This window comes from Cnephaeus nilssonii, assembly GCF_951640355.1.
Source record: "Cnephaeus nilssonii genome assembly, chromosome: 10".
NCBI lineage: Eukaryota > Metazoa > Chordata > Mammalia > Chiroptera > Vespertilionidae > Cnephaeus > Cnephaeus nilssonii.
This window is the reverse complement of record NC_137081.1, coordinates 31,582,277-31,603,400: the sequence shown is the minus strand read 5'-3', so window position 1 is coordinate 31,603,400 and position 21,124 is coordinate 31,582,277. Positions and strand designations below refer to the sequence as shown.

At 42.6% G+C, this 21,124-nt stretch overlaps 2 protein-coding genes across 6 annotated transcripts in view; both read right to left on the bottom strand.

Annotated features, from left to right (window-relative positions):
• Window positions 1–10,094, bottom strand: part of GIGYF2 (GRB10 interacting GYF protein 2) — a 130,340-nt gene extending 120,246 nt beyond the window's left edge. For 4 of the 5 annotated variants that reach the window (XM_079782025.1, XM_079782027.1, XM_079782028.1 and 1 more), the window contains exons 1-3: window positions 10,016–10,094; window positions 6,482–6,543; window positions 4,050–4,115 (exon numbers count right to left, since the gene is read on the bottom strand). The gene's annotated coding sequence lies outside the window, so the exon portion shown is untranslated. Of the gene's footprint in view, window positions 1–4,049; window positions 4,116–6,466; window positions 6,544–10,015 lie in introns of all 5 variants that reach the window. The other variant, XM_079782026.1, reaches the window with a different exon arrangement.
• Window positions 10,095–16,233: 6,139 nt separating this feature from the next.
• Window positions 16,234–21,124, bottom strand: part of EFHD1 (EF-hand domain family member D1) — a 38,305-nt gene continuing 33,414 nt past the window's right edge. The window contains exon 4 of the mRNA XM_079782483.1: window positions 16,234–17,433. Coding sequence (XP_079638609.1) covers window positions 17,299–17,433 — 135 coding nt within the window. The 3' untranslated portion in view covers window positions 16,234–17,298. The remainder of the gene's footprint in view (window positions 17,434–21,124) is intronic.

The following is a 21,124-nucleotide window of genomic DNA, read 5'->3' as shown; positions in this document are numbered from 1 at the left end:
CAACTTACATAGTAGCAACAATCAGACAAGCTACCACTCACTGAGAGCCTATTTACTGTGTCAGGCATTGTACTGGGCATTTTAGATTTTTAATTCCCACAACCACCGTGGGATATACTTTATACAGGTAAGCAAAATACAACTGCAAGTGGTTACCTTATTTACCTAAAGTGGCAGGTAATAAGTGACAGAAGCCCAATTTGTGTGGCTCAGTGGCCGAGCACCAACCAGGAGGTCACTGTTCAATTCCCGGTCAGGGCACATGCCTGGGTTGCGGATTGGGTCCCAGTAGGGGGCGTGCAGGAGGCAGCCTATCAATAATTCTCATCATTGTTTCTATCTCTCCCTCTCCTTTCCTCTCTGAAATCAATAAAAATATTAAAAGTGACAGAAAATTAAGCCCACATTTCTCTGCTTAAAAGGCGACAGGCGCCCTAGCCGATTTGGCTCAGTGGATAGAGCATCAGCCCACGGACTGAAGGGTCCTGGGTTCGATTCCATTTAAAGGCATGTACCTCGGTTATAGGTACACAATTCCGGGGGCATGGGGGAGGCAATCAATCGATGTGTCACTCTCACATCAATGTTTCTCTCTGTCTCTCCCCTTCCCTTCCACTCTTTCTAAAATTCAATGGAAAAACATTTTTGGGTAAAGATTAACAAAAAAAATTTTTAAAGGCCACAAGCTTTACACTACATACTGATATACTGCTCAGTTTTGCTTGGTTACCTTTTCTCCCCCACTTCCTTGTAATTTTCAGAGGAATTCATTTTGTGGAATGAATTTTCGCCTTTCCCAATCTACCACTCTATTTCACTCTCCTCCAACTTCTACCCTGCCTTTGCATCACTTGATTAAGCAAGCAATACAGGGAATGTATGTATTCTCATAACACACTATTACAAAGGTCATTAACTATGGTGGTGCAGTATAAAAGATTAAAGGAGAGGATCAGATTCCAGATCATGAATTAAGGCTCTGTCCCACTGATCTTTCATGATGGCTTTACTCAACTGGTCATGGTATGGGCAGCACCACTTCAACTCCCAGGGGCTAATCATGAGAGCCCCTGGATATGGACATGTCTTCACGGCCTCAGCCATGATTTATCGTTTAGAAAGTACCAAGACAGTACCTCTGCCAATTCCTTGCCAGTCTCTATACCCATGGGACCAATACTGAAGAGACCAGAGCTCTTGAGACTTCCTCCAGACCCAGGACAACTTGAATAAAAGGAGCTTTGTTCCCAGAGAACATACTGACCACAATATCACTATAAGAAGAAAAGCTATTACTATCATTCTCCCCACTGTTTCTGAACAATGTGTAAATGTTTCTCTTTTCTCTCCCCCTTTTGATCAAAGAACAAAATTAGCAACTGTGAACTATTCTAGGAAAAATTTCAATGTCATAAATATTACCATCTCATTTGATAATCTCACTAAAAGCCAATGTTTTCCAAAGAGGGTTCCCCAAACCCTTGACACCTTTACAGAGGTTATGTGGAAATCTTTTTAAACTTCACAAAATCTTGAATAACCCTTACCTCAACATCCAGATTAAAGAAAACGTACAATATGAGAATGGACTCTTCTACCTTAAAAATGAATTCAGCTGTAACCAATTTACTAAAGAAACCTTGGCTGAAGAAGTATCATAGGAAATCACATCTGTGACCTGTCATTCGATACATCCCTCTGTAATAGATCACTTTTATAAATAATCCCTAGGTTTTGCATCAAAAATCTCGATATATTTCCCTGGCCGGTGTGGCTCAGTTGATTGGAGTGTCATCCCGTACACCAAAAGGTGGTGGGTTTGATTCCCAGTCAAAATACATACCCAGGTTTTGGGGTCCATCCTGGTTGGGGCGCTTTCAGGAGGCAACCAATAGATGTGTCTCTCTCTCTCTTCCTCTCTCTAAAAATCAATTTTTAAAAATCTCGATACACTAATATACTAACGTAAGATTTAAGTAATAAAAAAATATTTAAGCAATTTTGCTTCTGAATTAACTAATAATTAAAGACTACAAAAACATGTTAATATAAAAGTTTATATTGTCTCACTGATCCTTTACCAACAGTAACAAGTCCCTTCTACCACCCAAATAATGTGACTATAGATTCACTTATAGAAGTCCCACCCTTCAAATTCTCTATTGCTTCCTAATACTTAAGTGCTGCTCAATAATGTAAAAGGTACCCAGAGATTAAAATTTATAAAAGCAATCAATGAAAAATAAATAAGTAACCACTGAATTTCCACTAAGCCTCTCATTTGCTTATGTCCTTTTATTAAACCTTTATCCCACTCTGGCCAATGTGGCTCAGCTGGTTAGGTGCCATCTGTGCACAGAAAGGTTTCCGGTTCAATTCTAGGTCAGGGTACATGCCTGGAATTTCGGGCTCTATCCTCAACAGGGGGTGTGCAGGAGGCAGCTGATCAATGTTTTACTCTCACATTAATGCTTCTCTCTCTCCCTTCCTCTAAAAATTAAAAAAAAAACAAAAAAACCTTTATCCCATGTATTCATTTGAACCCCACCCGCATTCCTTCCCCACTCCAATCACCTTAGTTAAGCCCTAGCCAGTTTGGCTCAGTGGATAGAGCATCATCAGAAGGATGCCAGGTTTGATTCCCATCAAGGGCACATGCCCGGGCTACAGCTCGATCCCAGTGGGGTGTGTGCGGGAGGCAGCCAATCAATGATTCTCTCTCATCATTGATATTTCCATCTTTCTCTCCCTCCCCTTTCCTCTCTGAAATCAATAAAAATATTTTTTTAAAAAAGACTTTAGTTAAAACTCTGCACTAGGGTCCTGGCCAGTGTGGCTCAGTTGGTTGGGCATCATCCAATGCACCAAAAGGTTGCCATTTTGATTCCTGGTTCGATTCCAGGTCAGGAAACATGCCCAGGCTTCTGGGCTCGATCTCCAGTAGGGGACATGCAGGAAGCAGCTGATCGCTTACATAGATGTTTCTCTCTCTAAAAACCAATTTAAAAATTTTTTTTAAAAAACTCTGCACTAGGAAGTTCCAACAACGATGCTTGGTGAGACCTACTGGCCCTCATTCCCCAAAAGATATGCATATATAGGGGGTCCCCCAAAAAATGTATATACACTTTAACAGCTGATAGCTCAATTGGTGTTTCTTTTCAGATTTAACCCATTGGAATTAATAATGGTATTCAGAGTGTACGCCCTATATTTTAACTCCTCAGGGCACATAAACTGAAACTGCTGAGCTATAGATAAAGAAAATTTTTCTAGAAAGGAAAAATGTCTAGAAACTTCTGTGGGTCTCTCATTAGAATAGCCAACATACCACCTTCTCCAAGGCCTGCCCCCACTCAGGAATCTTTCAGCTAACTAGGTTGCACTACCGACCCCAACCCTATGGCTATACTAAATGAATCAATGATGGAGAACTGGACCAAGCTAAACTAATCAAATTTTCCCTCAAAGGAACCTGAAATGTGGACACAATTTTAACCAGTGGCACAAGAGCCTGAGTTCATTTGTGGCTCTAGAAAATAAGTGACAATTTTCTTTCATGTGTTTGTAAAGCATAAAAGACCAGACTGTGGAAAGACAACGGAAACAGGATAACAAGAAACAAGAGAGGACACTGACTAGCCAAAGGGGAGAAAAGTGCTAGCTGGACAACCTTGTTCCTGAATGCTTCCCAGTTTCTAAATCGTGTCCTTCATGAAGCCAACTGCTCTTGGGTTCTTTAAGATACCTCCTCCCTGCCCCCAAAGCATTCCTCTTCCTGTTTCATGCCATCATTATGACAGTTTAAGACTTAAATTTATACCAGGATCAATGCAGAAAGGGTATTATTATTCTTATGGTTCATGGATCTGAGCAGCACTTATTATTACTCTTATGGTTCATAAAGGATCTGAGCAGTATTAGAGAAGTTTACTCATTGTCTATAACCTCAGGAGAAATAATAGGACAAAAATAACCAAAACCTTTAAAAGCAAAAACCATCTGTTTGCATAAACCCACCTCAGCTTTGTATTCCCTTCAACACTCACCTGTTCAAAAGTTCTACTGGTTCACAGCAGGTGGTTTGAGCAGACTTTGTTCAGGCCCTTTTAACACTGTAAATAATAAAATTATTAAAGAAAATCACCTAGAAATCTCATAAGAAACTTCAAAAACATAATTTATTATGAATATGTTTTATAGGAAATGAATTCCAAACCTAGTTAAAATATTAAAATCATATGGTGTGCTCATAAACGAGATTCTCTTTCCTGACAGCTAGAGAGTCTCTCTCACTACTTCTGGAGTAGGACTGAAAAATACATTTTTTTTTAGTCCTCACCTGAGGATATGATTTTTTCATTGATTCTAGAGAGGAAGGGATAGGGGAAGAGATGTGAAAGAGAAACATCAATTGGTTGCCCACCCCCAGGTACCCAGATCAGGAATCCAACCCGCAACCTGGGTATGTGCCCTGACCAAGAATCGAACCCAAGACCCTTCAGGGCACTTGGTTGACACTCTAACCCAGTGATGGCGAACCTATGACACGCGTGTCAGCAGTGACACGCGTAGCCATTTCTGATGACACGTGGCCGCTGAGGCGGCCGCATGCCGAGGATGAAACATTTGCTGCTCCTGAGGATGAAACATTTGCGAAATAATGTTTTTTCCTCAAAGTGACACACTACCCGAGTTATGCTCAGTTTTTTGGCGAAGTTTGACACACCAAGCTCAAAAGGTTGCCCATCACTGCTCTAACCGCTAGGCTATGCTGGCTAAAGAGAAAAATACATATAGAACTTTTTAACAAAAGTTCTGATTCTGATGAAGATAACAAATGAGCACTACTATAAGGTTTCAGGAGAGTGATTATTTGGAATTTTTATTCAAAACCACACTGTGCCCTGGCTAGGTGGCTCCATTGGTCAGAGCGATATCCTGTACACCAAAAGTTTATGGGTTTGATTCCAGGTCAGGGCACATACCTACGTTTTGGGTTCAATCCCCGATCTGGGAGTGTACAGGAAGCAATGATGCTTTGCTCTCTTTCTCTAGCTCTCTCTCTCTCTCTAAAATCAATAAACATATCCTTGAATGAGGATTAAAAACAAAAAAACAAATAATACTGCTGATATTTGGTATTAACTTTTTAAACATATCTGATAGAAAAACGACAGCCAGCAACAAAGCAACATAATGCAAATAATACGTGAGTCCTAAGAAGTATAACCACTGCCAAAATGTCCAAGGAACAAAGCTCCAGATATGCTTTCAGTTATAAAATCACAACCTTCTTTTAATGCTCTGTTGAGACAGTATCTTAAAAATCCACCAGATGGTGATATTTCAAGTGACAAGGAGTAGACTGAACCATAATAGTTTCTCAGCTAACATCAAATGATGTTTTGAATGCTGCTCCTAAAGAGTCAAAAAACAATAAAGTTGACAATTTTACTAACAAAAAGAAAGCAATTTGAGAAAGCCACTTCCGCCTTTGATTTTGCAAGAAAAAATAGCTGTTATAATGTCCAAAAGGTCATCCAACTTTGCCCAATGCACTCTACTTTTTATAAAAGTAGGCAGAAAAAAAGAGGGCAGAACTAGATAATAAAACAAACTTTCCTCTGGGCTCAAGAGAACAAGTTCTAGAATATCTTCTTTTATAAATTAAGTTCAAGTTCAGTGAAACTCTATAATTAATATAAAATTGTGGTCCTTACTTAATTTCTTCAAGTAGGAAAGCATGTAATACTTTGAAAATATTTTTATAAAATTAATTTTGGCCATTTAAGTGAATTCCCTTTTGTTTTTCAAACCTCTCCCCTCTTCTCCAACCTCCCAGAAAATTATGGGCAATTCAGCAAAGGTATCATTTTGTATTCCTGCATAATTAATCTAGTATATTTTTCAGTCATCTAGAGAGCATAAAAAATAAAAACCAAATGCTAATCTGGACAAGAAATATTAGCATTCTAAATATAAGTAAACTTGCCTATGGATTAAAAAATCTACTGATATTTTTGAAGCTATGTATTTCTTGCCCTGGCTGGGTGGCTCAGATAGTTGGAGCGACATCCCATACATGAAAAGGTTTTGGGTTCAATTCCCAGTTAAAACACATATCTAGGTTTCGAGTTTGATCCCTGGTGGGGTGCCTGCAGAAACAACCAATCAAAGTTTCTTTCTAACATCGACGTTTCTCTCTCTCTCTCCCTCTCCCTTCCTCTCTGGCTAAAAAAAAAATCAATAAAAACATATCCTTTGGTGAGGATTAAAAAAACAACAACTTTAAAGATATGTACTTCTTCAGGGCATTAAACATGAATGTAAATCCTAGGATTTTATCATCATAAAATCCAAGTGGGAGTCAAGGGGGAGAACAAAAGCTGGGATTCAAAATTTTACAACAATGACCAAATAATGTGAGGCAATTTAAATTGCTGAAGAAAAATGGACACTTAACCTGCTTCTAAAATACCTGGATTAACACCAACATAGGCTGTAGTAGATTCAACCTCATGAGACTGGTCCCACTCTAATCTGTAAGAAACAGAACAAAACAAAAAGTACTGAAAATTTACTCAGCTGGGACTAATGGAAAACTGCAAATGAAGTCAGTCTTTGAAAATGGCACAAATCAAAGATCCTTTAGGAGGGAAGGGACAGTAATAATCTTTTCACCCAAAAAGATTCTCCTACGTAGTAATCACAATCAATATTGTCATCTTCCAGTGTGAAGGTCAACAAAAAGAGAACAGACATATGGAGTATTAAAATGCAGAGTCAAGAGAACAAATGAACTGGTATGACATCAAAGACATTATAATTTGGAAATGTCACTTCAAAATTCAACGAAGAAAAAGGAGAAAGGTGATTCACTTAAAACACGACCCTAACAAAAAAAGAAAACAAAACACTACCACTGTCACTATCATCACTATGTCTCCTTTTGAGCCAAGGAGCTGCACTCACATCCTGAAGTTGTAATTCTTATCTTCGCATGATTTTCAGGCAAGCCTATGACATATTATTTTTCATATATGCAACTCACAAGCAAAAGTATTTCAAAACCAAAATATTAAATTCCTAAGGTGAATTAAAATAAAAGAGGACAACCTGGCTGGTGTGGCTCAGGGTTGAGCGTCGACTTATGAACCAGTCAGGTCACATGCCCGGGTTGGGTTGCATTGCGGGCTTGATCCCCAGTGGAGGGCATGAAGGAGGCAGCCAATCAATGATGTTTCTATCTCTCTCTCCCTCTCCCTTCTCTCTGAAATCAATAAAAATACATTTTTTTTAAACAAAAGAGGACATTTATGAAAGCTCAGTAATAAGAATATGGAGATAAGCTGGAAGGAAATCAGAAAAGTTTTCCAATGAAAAAGTCTATTGATTATCAAATTAATTGAAGACCTATTCTAAAAGGTAAAAGTGGAAGAATAAAAAACACAGCACATAAAGTTCTACACATGTAAAATGCTATAAAATATATATAAACAAATTAGTGGAAGAGTCCCTGAGTAATTTAAAACTAGGCTGGACAACACAGAAATAATTAAGAATTATTTGCTAACCACATTAAGGACAACATGAATTAATACATTGATTTCACCTTTCTTTTAGGTTATATCCCTTATTGACCTATCTGTATCTAAACTTCAAAGGACATTATTTCCCTACATTTTCAAATATTCTGAATTATCACAAAGATCCCCTTCTTAAAAAGCAATTCCTTTCGAAAAATCACTTTAGGTAGTTTATCATCAACCTTCTTTAAAAACTTTTGAGAAAGGTATTTCATGACAACTTCCTCAAATATGTTCTATGAGCATCCTGAATTTTTCTAAATGGGGTAGGGTAGGGAGGGAGGGGGTCATGTGCAGAGAGGGGTTTGAACACAGGGGCCCAAATTTCCAGAATCTGATTTCCCTTTCCAAGAGTCAGAGATGTGGAAAGAGTCCAGGACACTGAATAACTCCTCTCATCTCAGGACCAATGACCTGTGTACACACTTCCTACTAGCCCATCTCTCACTTGCACCTCTCTGGCTAGACTATCCTCCATTTTCCCCAGCCACCAGCATCTATCTGCTCCCTTCAGTTTCTGCCTCGGGGTATTTGGCCTGGCTTCCCTAGCCTGGAGCATTCCTCTTCCACATAGCCACAGGAGTAGCTCCTTCCCCTGTGTCAGGTTTTTCCTCAAATATTAGCTTTTCCATGAAGCCTTGCCAGGGCACTCAAAATTAATCCCTCCCCCTATTCTTTATTATCCTATTTCACTGTCTCATTTTTTTTCCACATCATTTACCACTGCACAATATATTTTACCTAAGTATTTATTTATCTGTCTAGAAATGGGCTCCTAGGAGACAGGAATTTTTGGTCTGTTTTGCTCCTAGCACCCAACAGTGTAACAAGGTCTCAATATTTGTCAAATAAATGAATGCATGAATGAATGAATAAATAAATAAATGAATAAAGACACATGGTCCTCACTCCCTCCTCATTCTCAAAATTGTAAAATGCTCTGTCAAGTATAGAAAAGCTGTGAAGCCCTTGCTTTGCTAGTGAATCACTACCAGCATCAGTGTATTCCTCGGTGTTAAATGTCAAAGGAAGAAGGGTAGTGTGACATTTTCCCAGATACATGCCACTTGAAAATTTTTATCCAGTGTCCTCTACTGATGGCAACATCTGATGTAACAGAAAAGCACACATTCCAGTTTGAGTACTCGAAAAGGTGCTACTTTAACTGGTAAAATACATAAAAACATCAATGAATGACAAAACACATTTACATTCTAACCAAAATGGACAAACTCTGTAAGGCCAGAGCTGCAAATATCAGAAGAATGAGTTAATGTACAGAAACAATGACAAGAAAATTCTTTTTCAGTCTAAAAGTCTAAAAAGGAAATACTACATAAGAATATATTCCCTGCACGCAACACTGGCGATCAAAACTGCCTATAACCCAAGGTATGTAATACCGGATAAGAAACTGTTTACAGGTGCTGGCCCCTTCCTCAATTTCTTGCAGATTACATTGGGATACTTACCTTTCTAACAGAGAGACTAGGTGTGCTTAAGTGCTTTGACTTTCAGAGATGGAAGAATGTAAAATAAAAAAAAATAAATAAACAGTAGTAGGTAAATGCAAAGCAACGTTATTGCTTCCCAAACACCAGTCATACAACCTGCTTCTTTCATACTCACCTCTCCCCCCACCCCCCACCCCGTTCCCTGGTCGCTTGACTTATGTTTCAGCCACAAAACTGAAGTATTCAAATGCTTGGTGGGAAATTGCTGACACTTAAAGGCTAATGCCCATTTTAGCCTGAAGTGAACGTTCGGGTCCCGAAGCTACCAAGGGCTCGACTTTCCCAACCTCTGTCCCAGGTTCCGACCATGGCTCCACTTCGCCTCAGGCCTGGTCCAGACCCAGTCCTCTCTCCACGGAAGGAGTCTCCCAACGCAGATACTCAGGAAGCAAGACAAGGGCGCACCTCCCAGAGGCCAGGTGTGGGGCGGGGGGGCGGCCGGCAGGAGCAGCTGTCTCGCTGCAGCAGCTGTTACCCTGGGCACCCCGAGGCTGGGCGGGGGGCTGGCCCCGAGGAGCAGGTAGCGGACGGCGAGCCCTCAGGCCCGGAGCGAGCCGACCTGACACTGCCCATCCCATCACCCTTCCTTGGCTCCCACCGCGATGCCAACGGGCCCCGGCGGAGGGGGCTCCCCGGCTCCGAGGACAAGACGCGCCCGGGGCCGGCGTGCCCCCCGCCGGGGAGGAAGCTCCCTCCGGCCCCGCACCTGACCTGTCCCCTAGCCTGACGCCCGAGCCAGCCGCGGCCGCGGCCGCTGCCAGGGCGGCCTGTGGGTATCCATGCGGCTGGACCAGGGGTGCCGGAGCGGCGGGGACGCGAGCGCGGGCGGAAGGCCCGGACCACCCGGAGGATCAGCGGAGACGGAGCGCGGAGCGGTGCCGGGCAGGGGAGCGAGACGGAGTCGCTGGTTACCTGCGGTCCGGGACAGGGGAGTCTCTCAGAACCCAAGTCAGTCCTCAGCCTCAACAACACAAGATGGCCGACACGTCGCCACGCACGTCACGTGACAGCGCGCTCGCTCCGCCCCGCCCCCTGCTCCGCCCCGCCCCGCCTCACCGCCCTCCGGGCTCCTCCAGCCTCCCACGACATCTTCCTTTCCGCTGCCTCCCGCCCCTCTTCCCGGACACGCTGCCGCCCGAGCCCCGGATGTCGGGCCGGAGGGGGCGGGGCGGAGCGGCGGCAGGGCGCAGGCGCCGGCGGTCCCCGGCGGGGCTTCCGCCTGCCCTTGAGTTGAGTCGAGTTGGTGTCCAGAGGTGGACGCGGGCCAGGTGCCCTGTGACTCACCGTCCTGTGCGCCCAATCCTGAGCCCGTTCACAGTTCAAAAAGCTCTGCATCATTTACGAGCTGATGTTCCAACTAGAACTTTTCCACAGGTTCTCGTCCAGCCTTTTTCTGACCGCTTACCATCCTAGAGAAAATGGGGAAGCGGCAAAAGCTGAAATTCAAAGCAGTTTCTCCACTTACTAACGGTTCTGGTAGAACTGGGAATTCATTCTAGAGTCTTGGAGTGTGACAGCTGGGAAGGACTTCAGAGCCCCCACCCCTCCTCCTGTGTCGGGGCTAAAACCCTTTGCCCAAAAATCTTCCGTTTGGGGTTTGTCAGGTGAAATACAGGACGCCCAGCAATATGGGGGACATGCACTCAAAAGGTATTTGTTGTTTTCTGAAATTCAAATTTTTGTTTGCTAAATCTGACTACTCTACCCTTCTCAGGTCATCCCATTCTTTCCTTACGGCTCCAACCTCTCCCTCTTATAGGGATTCTTCCCATCGGCGATTTTTTTTTTTTTAATTCTCACCCGAGGATATGTTTATTGATGTTTGTTTGTTTGTTTGTTTGTTTTTAAGAAAGGAAGGGAGAGAGAGAAACATCGGTTGGTTGCACCTTCTTAAGCTCCCCAACCGGGACCGAACCCACAACCCAGGTATGTGCCAGGAACCCATGACTTTTCGCTGCATGGAACAACCCTTCAACCAACTGAGCCACACCAGCCCGGGCTGTCTACTTTTAAAAATACTCAAATGTTCTTCCATCTTAAAATGTAATCTTCTCACTCCAGTTCCTCTTCCAACCACCTCCTACCTCTGTGTTCCCTTTCAAAGCCAACTACACACAACAAAGTTATTAGCACTTTCTCAATTCCCATAGCTGGTAAGCAATCATGAACAACTTCAACGTGGCCTCTATCCTGACCCATCCACCTATTGCTTCTAAGGACTTCCTAGCTCAGGCTGACTGCTTGCAGAGCTCATGTTTCTAATCTGTGCCTGTAATTATGTTGCATATAGTAAAATTTAACATTTGTATGTGTAGTTCTGCAACTTTTGACTAATGTATACAGGTGTGTGTAACTACCACTAAAATCAAGGTATAGAATAGTCCCATCACCCACCAAAGTTCCCCCAATGACCTTTTGTAGGTAGCCCTAAACCCCCCTCCCAAACTCCCAGCCCCTGAAGCCACTGTTCTGTTTCCATCTTTATAGTTTTGCCTTACTAGTATGTCATATAAATAAATTCATAGACTATATGGCCTTTTGAGACTGGCTTCTTTTACTCAGCTAATGCATCTGAGAGTCAGCCATACTGTTTCATGTTTCAGTGCTTCGGTTCTTTCTTTCTTTCTTTCTTTCTTTCTTTCTTTCTTTCTTTCTTTCTTTCTTTCTTTCTTCTTTCTTTCTTTCTTCTTTCTTTCTTTCTTCTTTCTTTCTTTCTTTCTTTCTTTCTTTCTTTCTTTCTTTCTTCTCCTTCTCCTCCCCCTCTTCCTCCTCTCCTCCTCCTCTTCCTCCTCCTCCTTCCTCTTCTTCTTCTTCTTTCACCCAAGGATATGTTTCCATTGATTTTAGAGAGGCAGAGGAAGGGAGAGGAGGGAGAGAGAGAGAAACATCCACCAATTTGTTGTACTCCGTGCACACCCTGACCAGGGATCGAACCCACAAGCTGGGTATGTGCTGTGACTGGGAATTGAACCCAAGGCCCTTCAGTACATGGGACAATGCTCCAACCAACTGAGCCCACCAGCCAGGGCACTTTATTCTTTTTTATTGCTGAGTAGTATTTCACTGGATACATGCACTACATTTGTTTATCCATGCCCAGTTGAGGGACATTTGGGCTGTTTATAGTTTGGGGGATTATTAATAAAAATTGCTATAAATATCCATATACAGGTATTTGTATGAGCGTAAGTTTATTTTGTTGTTTTTTTAAAATATATTTTTATTAATTTCAGAGAGGAAGGGAGAGGGAGAGAGAGATAGAAACATCAATGATGAGAGAGAATCATTGATAGCCAATCTACTGGGGACTGAGCCTGCAACCCAGGCACGTGCCCTTGACCAGAATCAAACCCGGGAACCTTCAGTCTGCAGGCTGACGCTCTGTCCACTGAGCCAAACCAGCCAAGGCTGGACATAGGTTTTTATTTCACTTGGGTAAATGCCTAGAAACAGGATTGGTGGTTATGTGATGTTTGCTTAACTTTATCAGAAACTGCCAAGTTGTTTTTCAGAGTACCTTAGCCATATTTTTAGCCCCAAACTACAAACCAGAGAGCAGGAACTGAATCTAAGAGATGATGATGATCTGGTGGTGGTGGTGGTGGTGGTGAAAGCTAACAACATCCCTTGCTTTTAACCATTACACATACTGCATTCTTTGACTTGGTTTCCTCAGCAGCTGGCATTGTCCCAGCACACAGTAGACACTCAATAAATACCTATAGAATCAATAAAGTTTTTCTTATACTCCTCAGGAAGGGTGCTTTTCTCTTCTCATTTAATTTGCTGTCTCTCCAATGTTTTGTTAAATAGTGGTTTTTAAAGTTAACCGCAGATAATTCCTGCCCTAGTCAGTGATAATAACAGTTTCAGATTAGTTGTATCAGTGATAGAAACAGAAATTGAGACTAGCAGATCATTAGGAGGAGAGGAGAGTAAGGAGTTTAGTCCGAAACAAGTTTAATTTGTAGCAAACACAGGTTGATCAACTGTGGCAGATTGTGTTTTTCGTTTTTTAATATATTTTTATTGATTTCAGAGAGGAAGGGAGAGGGGAGAGAGAGATAGAAACATCAATGATGAAAGAGAATCATTGATCGGCTGCCTCCTGCATGACCCCTACTGGGGATTGAGCTGGCAACCCGGGCATGCGCCCTTGACCGGAATCGAACCTGGGACCCTTCAGTCCACAGGCTGACGCTCTATCCACTGAGCCAAACCAGCTAGGGCAGATTGTGTTTTTCTAAAGATGGCAGCAACAATATCTTCCATGCCTTGTACTCCTCTAAAACCTTGTAATTACCCTTTCTAGACATAGAGTATAATTCCCCTTCCCTTGGGCCCTTGTAACCTATAGAATGTGCTAGAAGAAAAACAAGATGACTTCCAATGCTAGATCATAAAGCGGGTAGAGCTTCCACCTTGTTTTCTCAGTCTATTTTATTTTTTTTGTTAATCCTCACCTGAGGATATTTTTTTCACTGATTTTTTTTTTTTTTTTAAGACAGAGTAGAAGGGAAGGAGAGGGAGGCAGGGAGGCAGGGAGGGAGGAGAGAGAGAAACATGGATGGGAGAGAGACATATCAATTGGTTGCCTCCCACACACATCCCAACTGGAGCTGAGGATCAAACCTGCAACCCAGGTACATGCCCAAGACATCATGAAGCAAGGACAAACATCCTCATTGTGCCGTGTCTGAATTCCTGATTCACCAAATCTATGAGCATAATGAAATGGTTGCTTTAAGCCACTACATTTTGGGGTAATTTGTTACACAGCAATTTGAACATCCTCTTTATTGATTGGATTGCATCCCTCCACAAGACATGTTGGCATCCTAACCTCAGAATGTACTTCAGAATGTCATGTTATTTTGAGATAGGGTCTTTAAGAGGTAATTGAGCTAAAATGAGGCCATTCAGGTGGGCTGTAATTCAGTGACTAGAGTCCTTATGAAAAAGGGAAATATAGCCCTTGTGGGTATGACTTAGTTGGTTGGAGCATCATTCCGTGCACCGAAAAGTCAAGGGTTTGATTCCTAATCAGGGCACATATGGGAGGCAACTAATTGATGTTTCTCTCGCTCTCGCTCTCCCTTCCTCCCTCTCTAAGAAAAAAAAAAAAATCAATAAAAATTTAAAAAGGGAAATTTGGACACAGACACGCATAGAGGGAGTACTCCATGTGAAGAGGAAGGTAGAATCAGGAGGTGTTAGAAACAGTTTGCAGCTTATAAGAATTATTCTAAGCTGTAGGGTGGACAATCAGGACAACATGAGGGCAGGGCAACCACTGCAGCGACCCAGGAAAGAACCAATGAAGGCCATGGCCATGGAGATGGAGGATGGGAACTGTAGGTGACAGGCATGGAACATCTGCAGGACTTCATGACCAAGACGGGGCCAAGAAGTCCTATCTCTGGTCTTTGTTACTAGTACATGGCCCAATATTGGTCATTTTTTGTCTTAAATCCTCCTGTGTTACATTTTCTATTATTGCAATCAAGAGTTTTTAACTCTCACATGGGGCTAGTTATAAGAGAAACAAATGAATGTTTGAAAGTAATTACAATGTTGCCTCCATTCCTGCCTTCTCCATTTTTTTTTTAATTGTTAGACTTTATTTTTTTACAGCAGTTTTAGGTTTACAGAAAAACTTAGCAGGAAGTACTAAACCCATAAACCTCTCTTCCTTCTCCCCCTCCAGTTTTCCATATTATTTTTTTAAGTGATTTAAATATGTTAAGTGAATCAACATATTTTATTGATTTTTTTTTTTTTTTACAGAGAGGAAGGGAGAGGGAGAGAGAGTTAGAAACATCCATGAGAGAGAAACATCAATCAGTTGCCTCCTGCACACCCCCTACTGGGGATGTGCCCGCAACCAAGGTACATGCCCTTGACCGGAATCGAACCTGGGACCCTTGAGTCCACAGGCCAACACTATAGCCACTGAGCCAAACCGGTTAGGGCCAGTTTTCCATATTATTAACGTCTTGCATTAGTGTTGTACACTTGTTACAGTTGATGTGCCCATATTTGGTGCATTATTATTAACTAAAGTCCATAGTTTACATAAGGATTCACTCTTGTTGTTGTACATTCTATGGGTTTTGACAGCTGTACAATGAATGTACCTACTATTAGAGTATCATACATAGTTTGACTACCTAAAAATCCTCTGTGTGCCACGTATTCCATCCTGCCCCTCACCCTGCAACCACTGATCTTTTTACTGTCTCCATAGTTTTACTTTTTCCAGAATGTCATACAGTTGGAATCACGTAGATGCAACCTTTCCGGGTTGGCTTCTTTCAGTTAGCAATATGCACTTAAGTTTTCTTCATATCTTTTTGTGGCTTGATAGCTCATTTCTTTTTCTTATTAAACATTTCTTTTCATCACTGAATTAATATTCCATTGTGATGACACTGTTATCCATTCACCGGCTGAAGAATATCTCGGTTGCTTCCAACTTTTGGCAATTATGGAGAAAGCTTCTTATAAACATTTTTTGTGCAGGTTTTTGTGCGGACAAAGGTTCTTGGCTCATCTGGATAAATACCAATAAGCATGTCATACAACAAGTCTCTTCATTCCTTTTTCATGTTCACCGCAACCCAGGTGGGGAGGTTGGAGGGTAACTTGACCTAGAGAAATGCCTGAGGATTGTATAGGTCTTGGGCATGGGCAGAAACAGAAATGACTCTCACTGGGGAGCTAAGGGTATTCTCTCAGGGCAGAAGTCCTTACCAGGTCCCCAAAATACCCTGGCATTATACATGGGAAGGTTGAACTCTCATCAGAGTTTCAAGAGTCTAGGAAGCAAGAGAGAGATTAAGCTCCAGGTTTGACCTGCAGCTGAAAAACATCCTCAGTGAGGGGATGGGAAAGGGCAGCCAACAGACAACCTCCGTGCTCAGATTCCCTGGAGTGAAGACTAACCCTCCAGTTACCACTTCTCACTGGATTTCAGAGAATCGGTGGCCAACAGAAGCCTGGGCTGGAAGTGGCCCCTACAGAAAACACTTCCTCTCTCCCCCCAACTCAGAGAAGTCTAGAAGCACAATGATGTGATGGCAAAGTCTATTTGCACAGTTTATTTAAAAAGAAACAGCTGTAAGGTAGAAATGCAGATGTTCTCTTTATTGTAAAGACGGCAGTTACAAAAGGGAATAAATATGACATTAGGAATTATTTTTTAAAAATACAGCAAACCCCTGGCATTGGTACACAATCCCAAGAACTCTCAGGATAGAAAAATGTGTGCGGGAGGTTTAGAACAGCTTCACCGCCTTGGAGCAGCTGTTGGAAACTTTCTACATGATGAGGGTGGACATGACCTTTGGGATTTTAAAAGACTCTAGATTTGTCACTTGTGAATGTCAGGGGTCTACTGTAATATAATTTGCACAGAGTCAGAGTTAGCAGGAATTCTCCTACTCATTCATAGTACTTCTAATTATTCTTTTATTAGTATAAGTATGTAGAACAGTATTTAAGGGTAGGAAAAAAGGCTGAAATGGGGATATATGAATGAAGGTGGGTCTGCGGGAAATGCTAGGGGACAGGAGAAAAGTGATGGGAAGGAACAGAACTTATCTTTTCGCTATTTTGTGTCATCTTGTCAGCATGCCACGCCCCCTGTTGGAGAGGGGACAGACCATGGTCCAGCTTGACCTGCCTCAAACTTCACCACCATCAAAAGACGAGGATGCAAAGGTAACTGGCAGGCTCAGGCTAAGAATGAGAACAGGGTAGCTGATGGGAAACAAAGGCGGGGGGGAAGGGCGGGGCAGAGAATTACCCAAGAAAATGGGCAACATTAACATCACAGCCCCCAAGGATCCTCTCCTCTGAGGACCACCAAGGGAAGAAGTGTCTGTACAATTTGTTTCCACTCTTTGATATGGAAGAGGAAAAGGAACAAGGAAAAGCCACAGGTGGCCAAACAGAGGCACGTGCTGGCAACAGAAAAGGGCAGAGCAACGTGGGAGGAAAAGAAAGGCAAGGAACAGCTGGTCTCTCTCACCTGAGGGTGAGAGCGCTCCCTGCTGCCCTGAGGCGAAGGAGTTTGCTTGACTGGGTGAGGAGGCTGGTTGGGGCGAGGGATCAGTTGGGGGCGAGGATGCCTGGCCAGCTCTCCCAGGGGCATCTGTGAGGCACAGCTGTAGACAGAGGTCAAGGTCACCCAACTATGTGCTAAAAGTGGCCTTGAGCTCCCGGAAGGCTGCCTGGCGGATCCTCCTCTTCTCCTCCTCCCGCTTCCGCTCATCTTGCTCAGCTTTCAGCTCAGCTTCAAACTTACTGGCAGAGGCCAAGGCTTGGACCTGCAGAGAAACAGCAGAAATAGACCAACAGAGTGAGAGAGGGGAAGAGAAACTAGGAGATGGAGCACCCACTGAACAGAGCTCGGTTGTCTAGAGCCACGTGACATGAGACTCCTTCCCTGTGGTCTTCCCAGGTTTGCCTGGTACTAGCGAGGACAGTCACTCTGCTGTTGTGGATGGGTCTTCCCACTTCTCTTCTTTTTTCAGGATACTGTTTAATGTCCCACCTATTACCCACTTCTACTTCTTCTTTATTAAATATGTTTTTATTGATTTCAGAGAGCAAGGGAGAGGAAGAGATAGAAACATCAATGATGACAGAGAATCATTGATCAGTTGCCTCCTGCTGCCCCACACTGGCGATTGAGCCCACAACCCAGGCATGTGCCCTAACCAGAAACTGGACCGTGACCTCCTGGTTCATAGGTCTACGCTCAACCACTGAGCAACAACATCTGGGCTGCTTCCCACTTTTTATTCCACAACAACAAAATAACTTCCCTGCTGGGATTTTGATTGGGACTGAATCACTCTCCTGTGGCAAAGGGATTTCTTTACAATATAGGTTCCCCCTGAAAACCTCTGTTTTTATTCAGTATGGTTTTTTATGTTACCCACTAAAATTTTTTGTTTTCTCTAAATAAATCATTCTAAACTTATTTCCATATATTACATGGGGTTTTTGTTTGTTTGTTTGTTTGTATTTGTGAATGGGATTCAGTGCCATTGTAAAAAAATCAAATTTATCTCCAATGATACAATATCAGGTAAACTCATCTTAAAATCCTGTATTCTAGAACTGATTTTTTTCTCTCTGTGTGTCTCATCAATTAGGTAAACTTTGCAAACACAGTGGGCATGTACATTATTTAATAAAGATGGCGAACTTGCTCTCCAAAGCAACCATTCCCATTTATACCCCACCATCAGAGAACACAGGTTCTCACTTCACCCACAGCCTTGCCATGGCTTATAATTAACCTTCTCCCTACTTGCCAATCTGATAGGCAAACTGGCACCTTTTATTTCCTCTTTGGTGAAGTACCCATTTGTATCCTTTGCTCATTTTTCTATTCAGCTTTTTTTTTTTTTTACTTTCCATAATGTAAGTATTAATTCCTTGTTAATATTTTTCAGTTACTTTCTTCAAGTTCTTTGTCTTTTTTTTAAAATATGTTGTTATTGATTTTAGAGAGAGCGGAAAGGAGAGGGAGAGAGAGATAGAAACATCGATGAGAGAGGACCATCGATTGGCTGCCTCCTGCATACACCCCACCAGGGATCAAGCCTGCAACTTGGGCATGTGCCCCGACCGGATCGAACTGGTGACCTCTCTTGGTTCATGGATTGACACTCAAATCACTGAGCAACATTGGCTGGGCTTATTTGTCTTTTAACTTCAAGGTAGCTTAAGCCATACAAATATTCTTAATTTTTGATGCAATCAATGCTTTCCAGCCATTTCCTTTCTGATTTTAGAATTTTATGTCATGTTTAAGAAGTTTCTAAACCCACTTTCCTGTATTTCCTTCCAATACTTTTATGGTTTTATCTTCACATTCAGCTTGTTGTTGTTGTTAATCTTCACACGGGATTTTTTTTTTCCATTGATTTTTAGAGAGAGTGGAAGGGAGGGAGGGAGGGAGAAAGAGAGAGACAAATGTGAGAGAGACAAATCGGTTAGTTGCCTCCTGCAGGCACTCCAATTGGGGCTGGGGAGCAAGCCTGCAACTGAGGTATGTGCCCTGGACCAGAATCGAATATTGGACCCTTCAGTCCATGGGCTGATGCTCCAACCTCTGATCCAAACCAGGTAGGGCAAAAATGATCTTTTTCATATACGAAATTCCCACATGAAGGAGATCTGTCTTTATTATTGTCTATCCTGTTCTACTAACTTGTTTTGTTTATTCCTATACCCAAACTACATTATTTAATATTACCGTTTTATTGAATGTTTTTATACTTATAAAAAAAGTAAATATTCTTTTATCACGTTGAAGAAGAATATTGTTTTATTGCTGGGCTGGCATGGCTCAGTGCTTGAGCATTGACCTGTGAACCAGGAGTTCATGATTCAATTCCCCGTCAGGGCACATGCCCGGGTTGCTGGCTTGATCCCCAGTGTGGGGCATGCAGTAAGCAGCTGATCAATGTTTCTCTCTCATCATTGATGTTTCTATCCCTCTCCCTTCCTCTGAAACCTATAAAATATTTTTTAAAAAGAAGATGGTTTTATTTTAAAATGTGTTATTATGAATGTTAAACTTCACCAATGTCTCTGAGATGTCTAACTGACCACATTTTTCTAATTTGATCTACCTATGATATCAATATTTTAAACATTATCCCAGTCCTTTTTTTATTATTATTAATCCTCACCCAAGGCTATTTTTCCCACTGATTTTTAGAGAGGGGAGGGAGGCAAGAAAGGGGAGAGAGAGAGAGAGAGAGAGAGAGAGAGAGAGAGAGAGAGAGAGAAACATCGATGTGAGAGAGACACATTGACTGGTTGCCTCCCAACATGCCCCAACTGGGGACAGGGAGCGAACCTGCAACCCAGGTACATGCCCTTGACAGGGAATCAAACCCACAACCCTTTGGCACATGGGCCAACACTCCACCCCTGAGCCACACTGGCCAGGTCCCTTTCTAATATTCATTCTGTTACCTCCTTTGGAGCCTAATGAAGATTCTCACAACTCAGTGAAAAGTTATTATATCCTTTTTCTGAATTCTGTCCACACTTCACAGGGGTCTGTTTCTGGAGACAGATACCTCTGAAAATATTACCTGGAAGTGTTATGTTTTTGTTCTTTCTGAATCAGAAGCCCTATCATGCTAATGTGTGGGTGTAACAGGGACTAGGAAATTATATTTTCCAAATTTCCTAGATATTTCTTAAGACATGACCAGAAACTATTTGCAACCAACATTGTGCCCTTCAAATGAAAGGGCATGCCTTCCTTGTGCCTTAAGTCAACTTAGATTAAACTCTAAAACCCAGCTTATAACTTTCCTCCTTAAATTATTCCCATGGCTGGGGGGAGGCCCTGCCTTGACGGAAAAAAAAAATATCACCGACAAGCCTTGTAGCATTTTACATCCCACCTCCCATCAAGTGGTCGTAAGTACTGAGAGTCCCCCGTTGTCGCTGCCTTCATCGGACCTATGATTCTCCAGAATCTATGGAAGCTTCCCAAGTCCAGCCTCGCCCCAGGCAAGCCGATCCCCATAGTGCCCACCATTGATCATGTCAGGCTCCTGCTCAAGCTCCTCTGAGGATGCCCCCCCACACACACACACACCCAAGTGTGCAGCTGTGCTTTCCAAGCCTGGCTCTGCCCTGAACCACCTGCAGAGCTCATTCAAGTCCATGTTTCCTGAGCCCCACTCTGGAGAACCAGGTAGATCTGGGTGGGACTGGGAAGCTGGCCTGCAGCTGGTTCTGGTGCTCAGGAGGCTGAGGAAGGCCTGACCTCTAGGGGAGCCCAGACTCCCTGTCCAAGTGTGTCCAGTGTGGACCAGGGCCAGCCTCCAGATACTCCTCACCCTCCGTGCCTTGGAGTCTTTGCTCCTGCCATTCCCATGGCAGGAACGCCTTCCCTTCCTTGATTACAAGGTGAGTCTCCATTCATCTTTGAACATCTGTCACAAACGTCAGCTCCTTTATGGCCCTCTCCTAAATTCA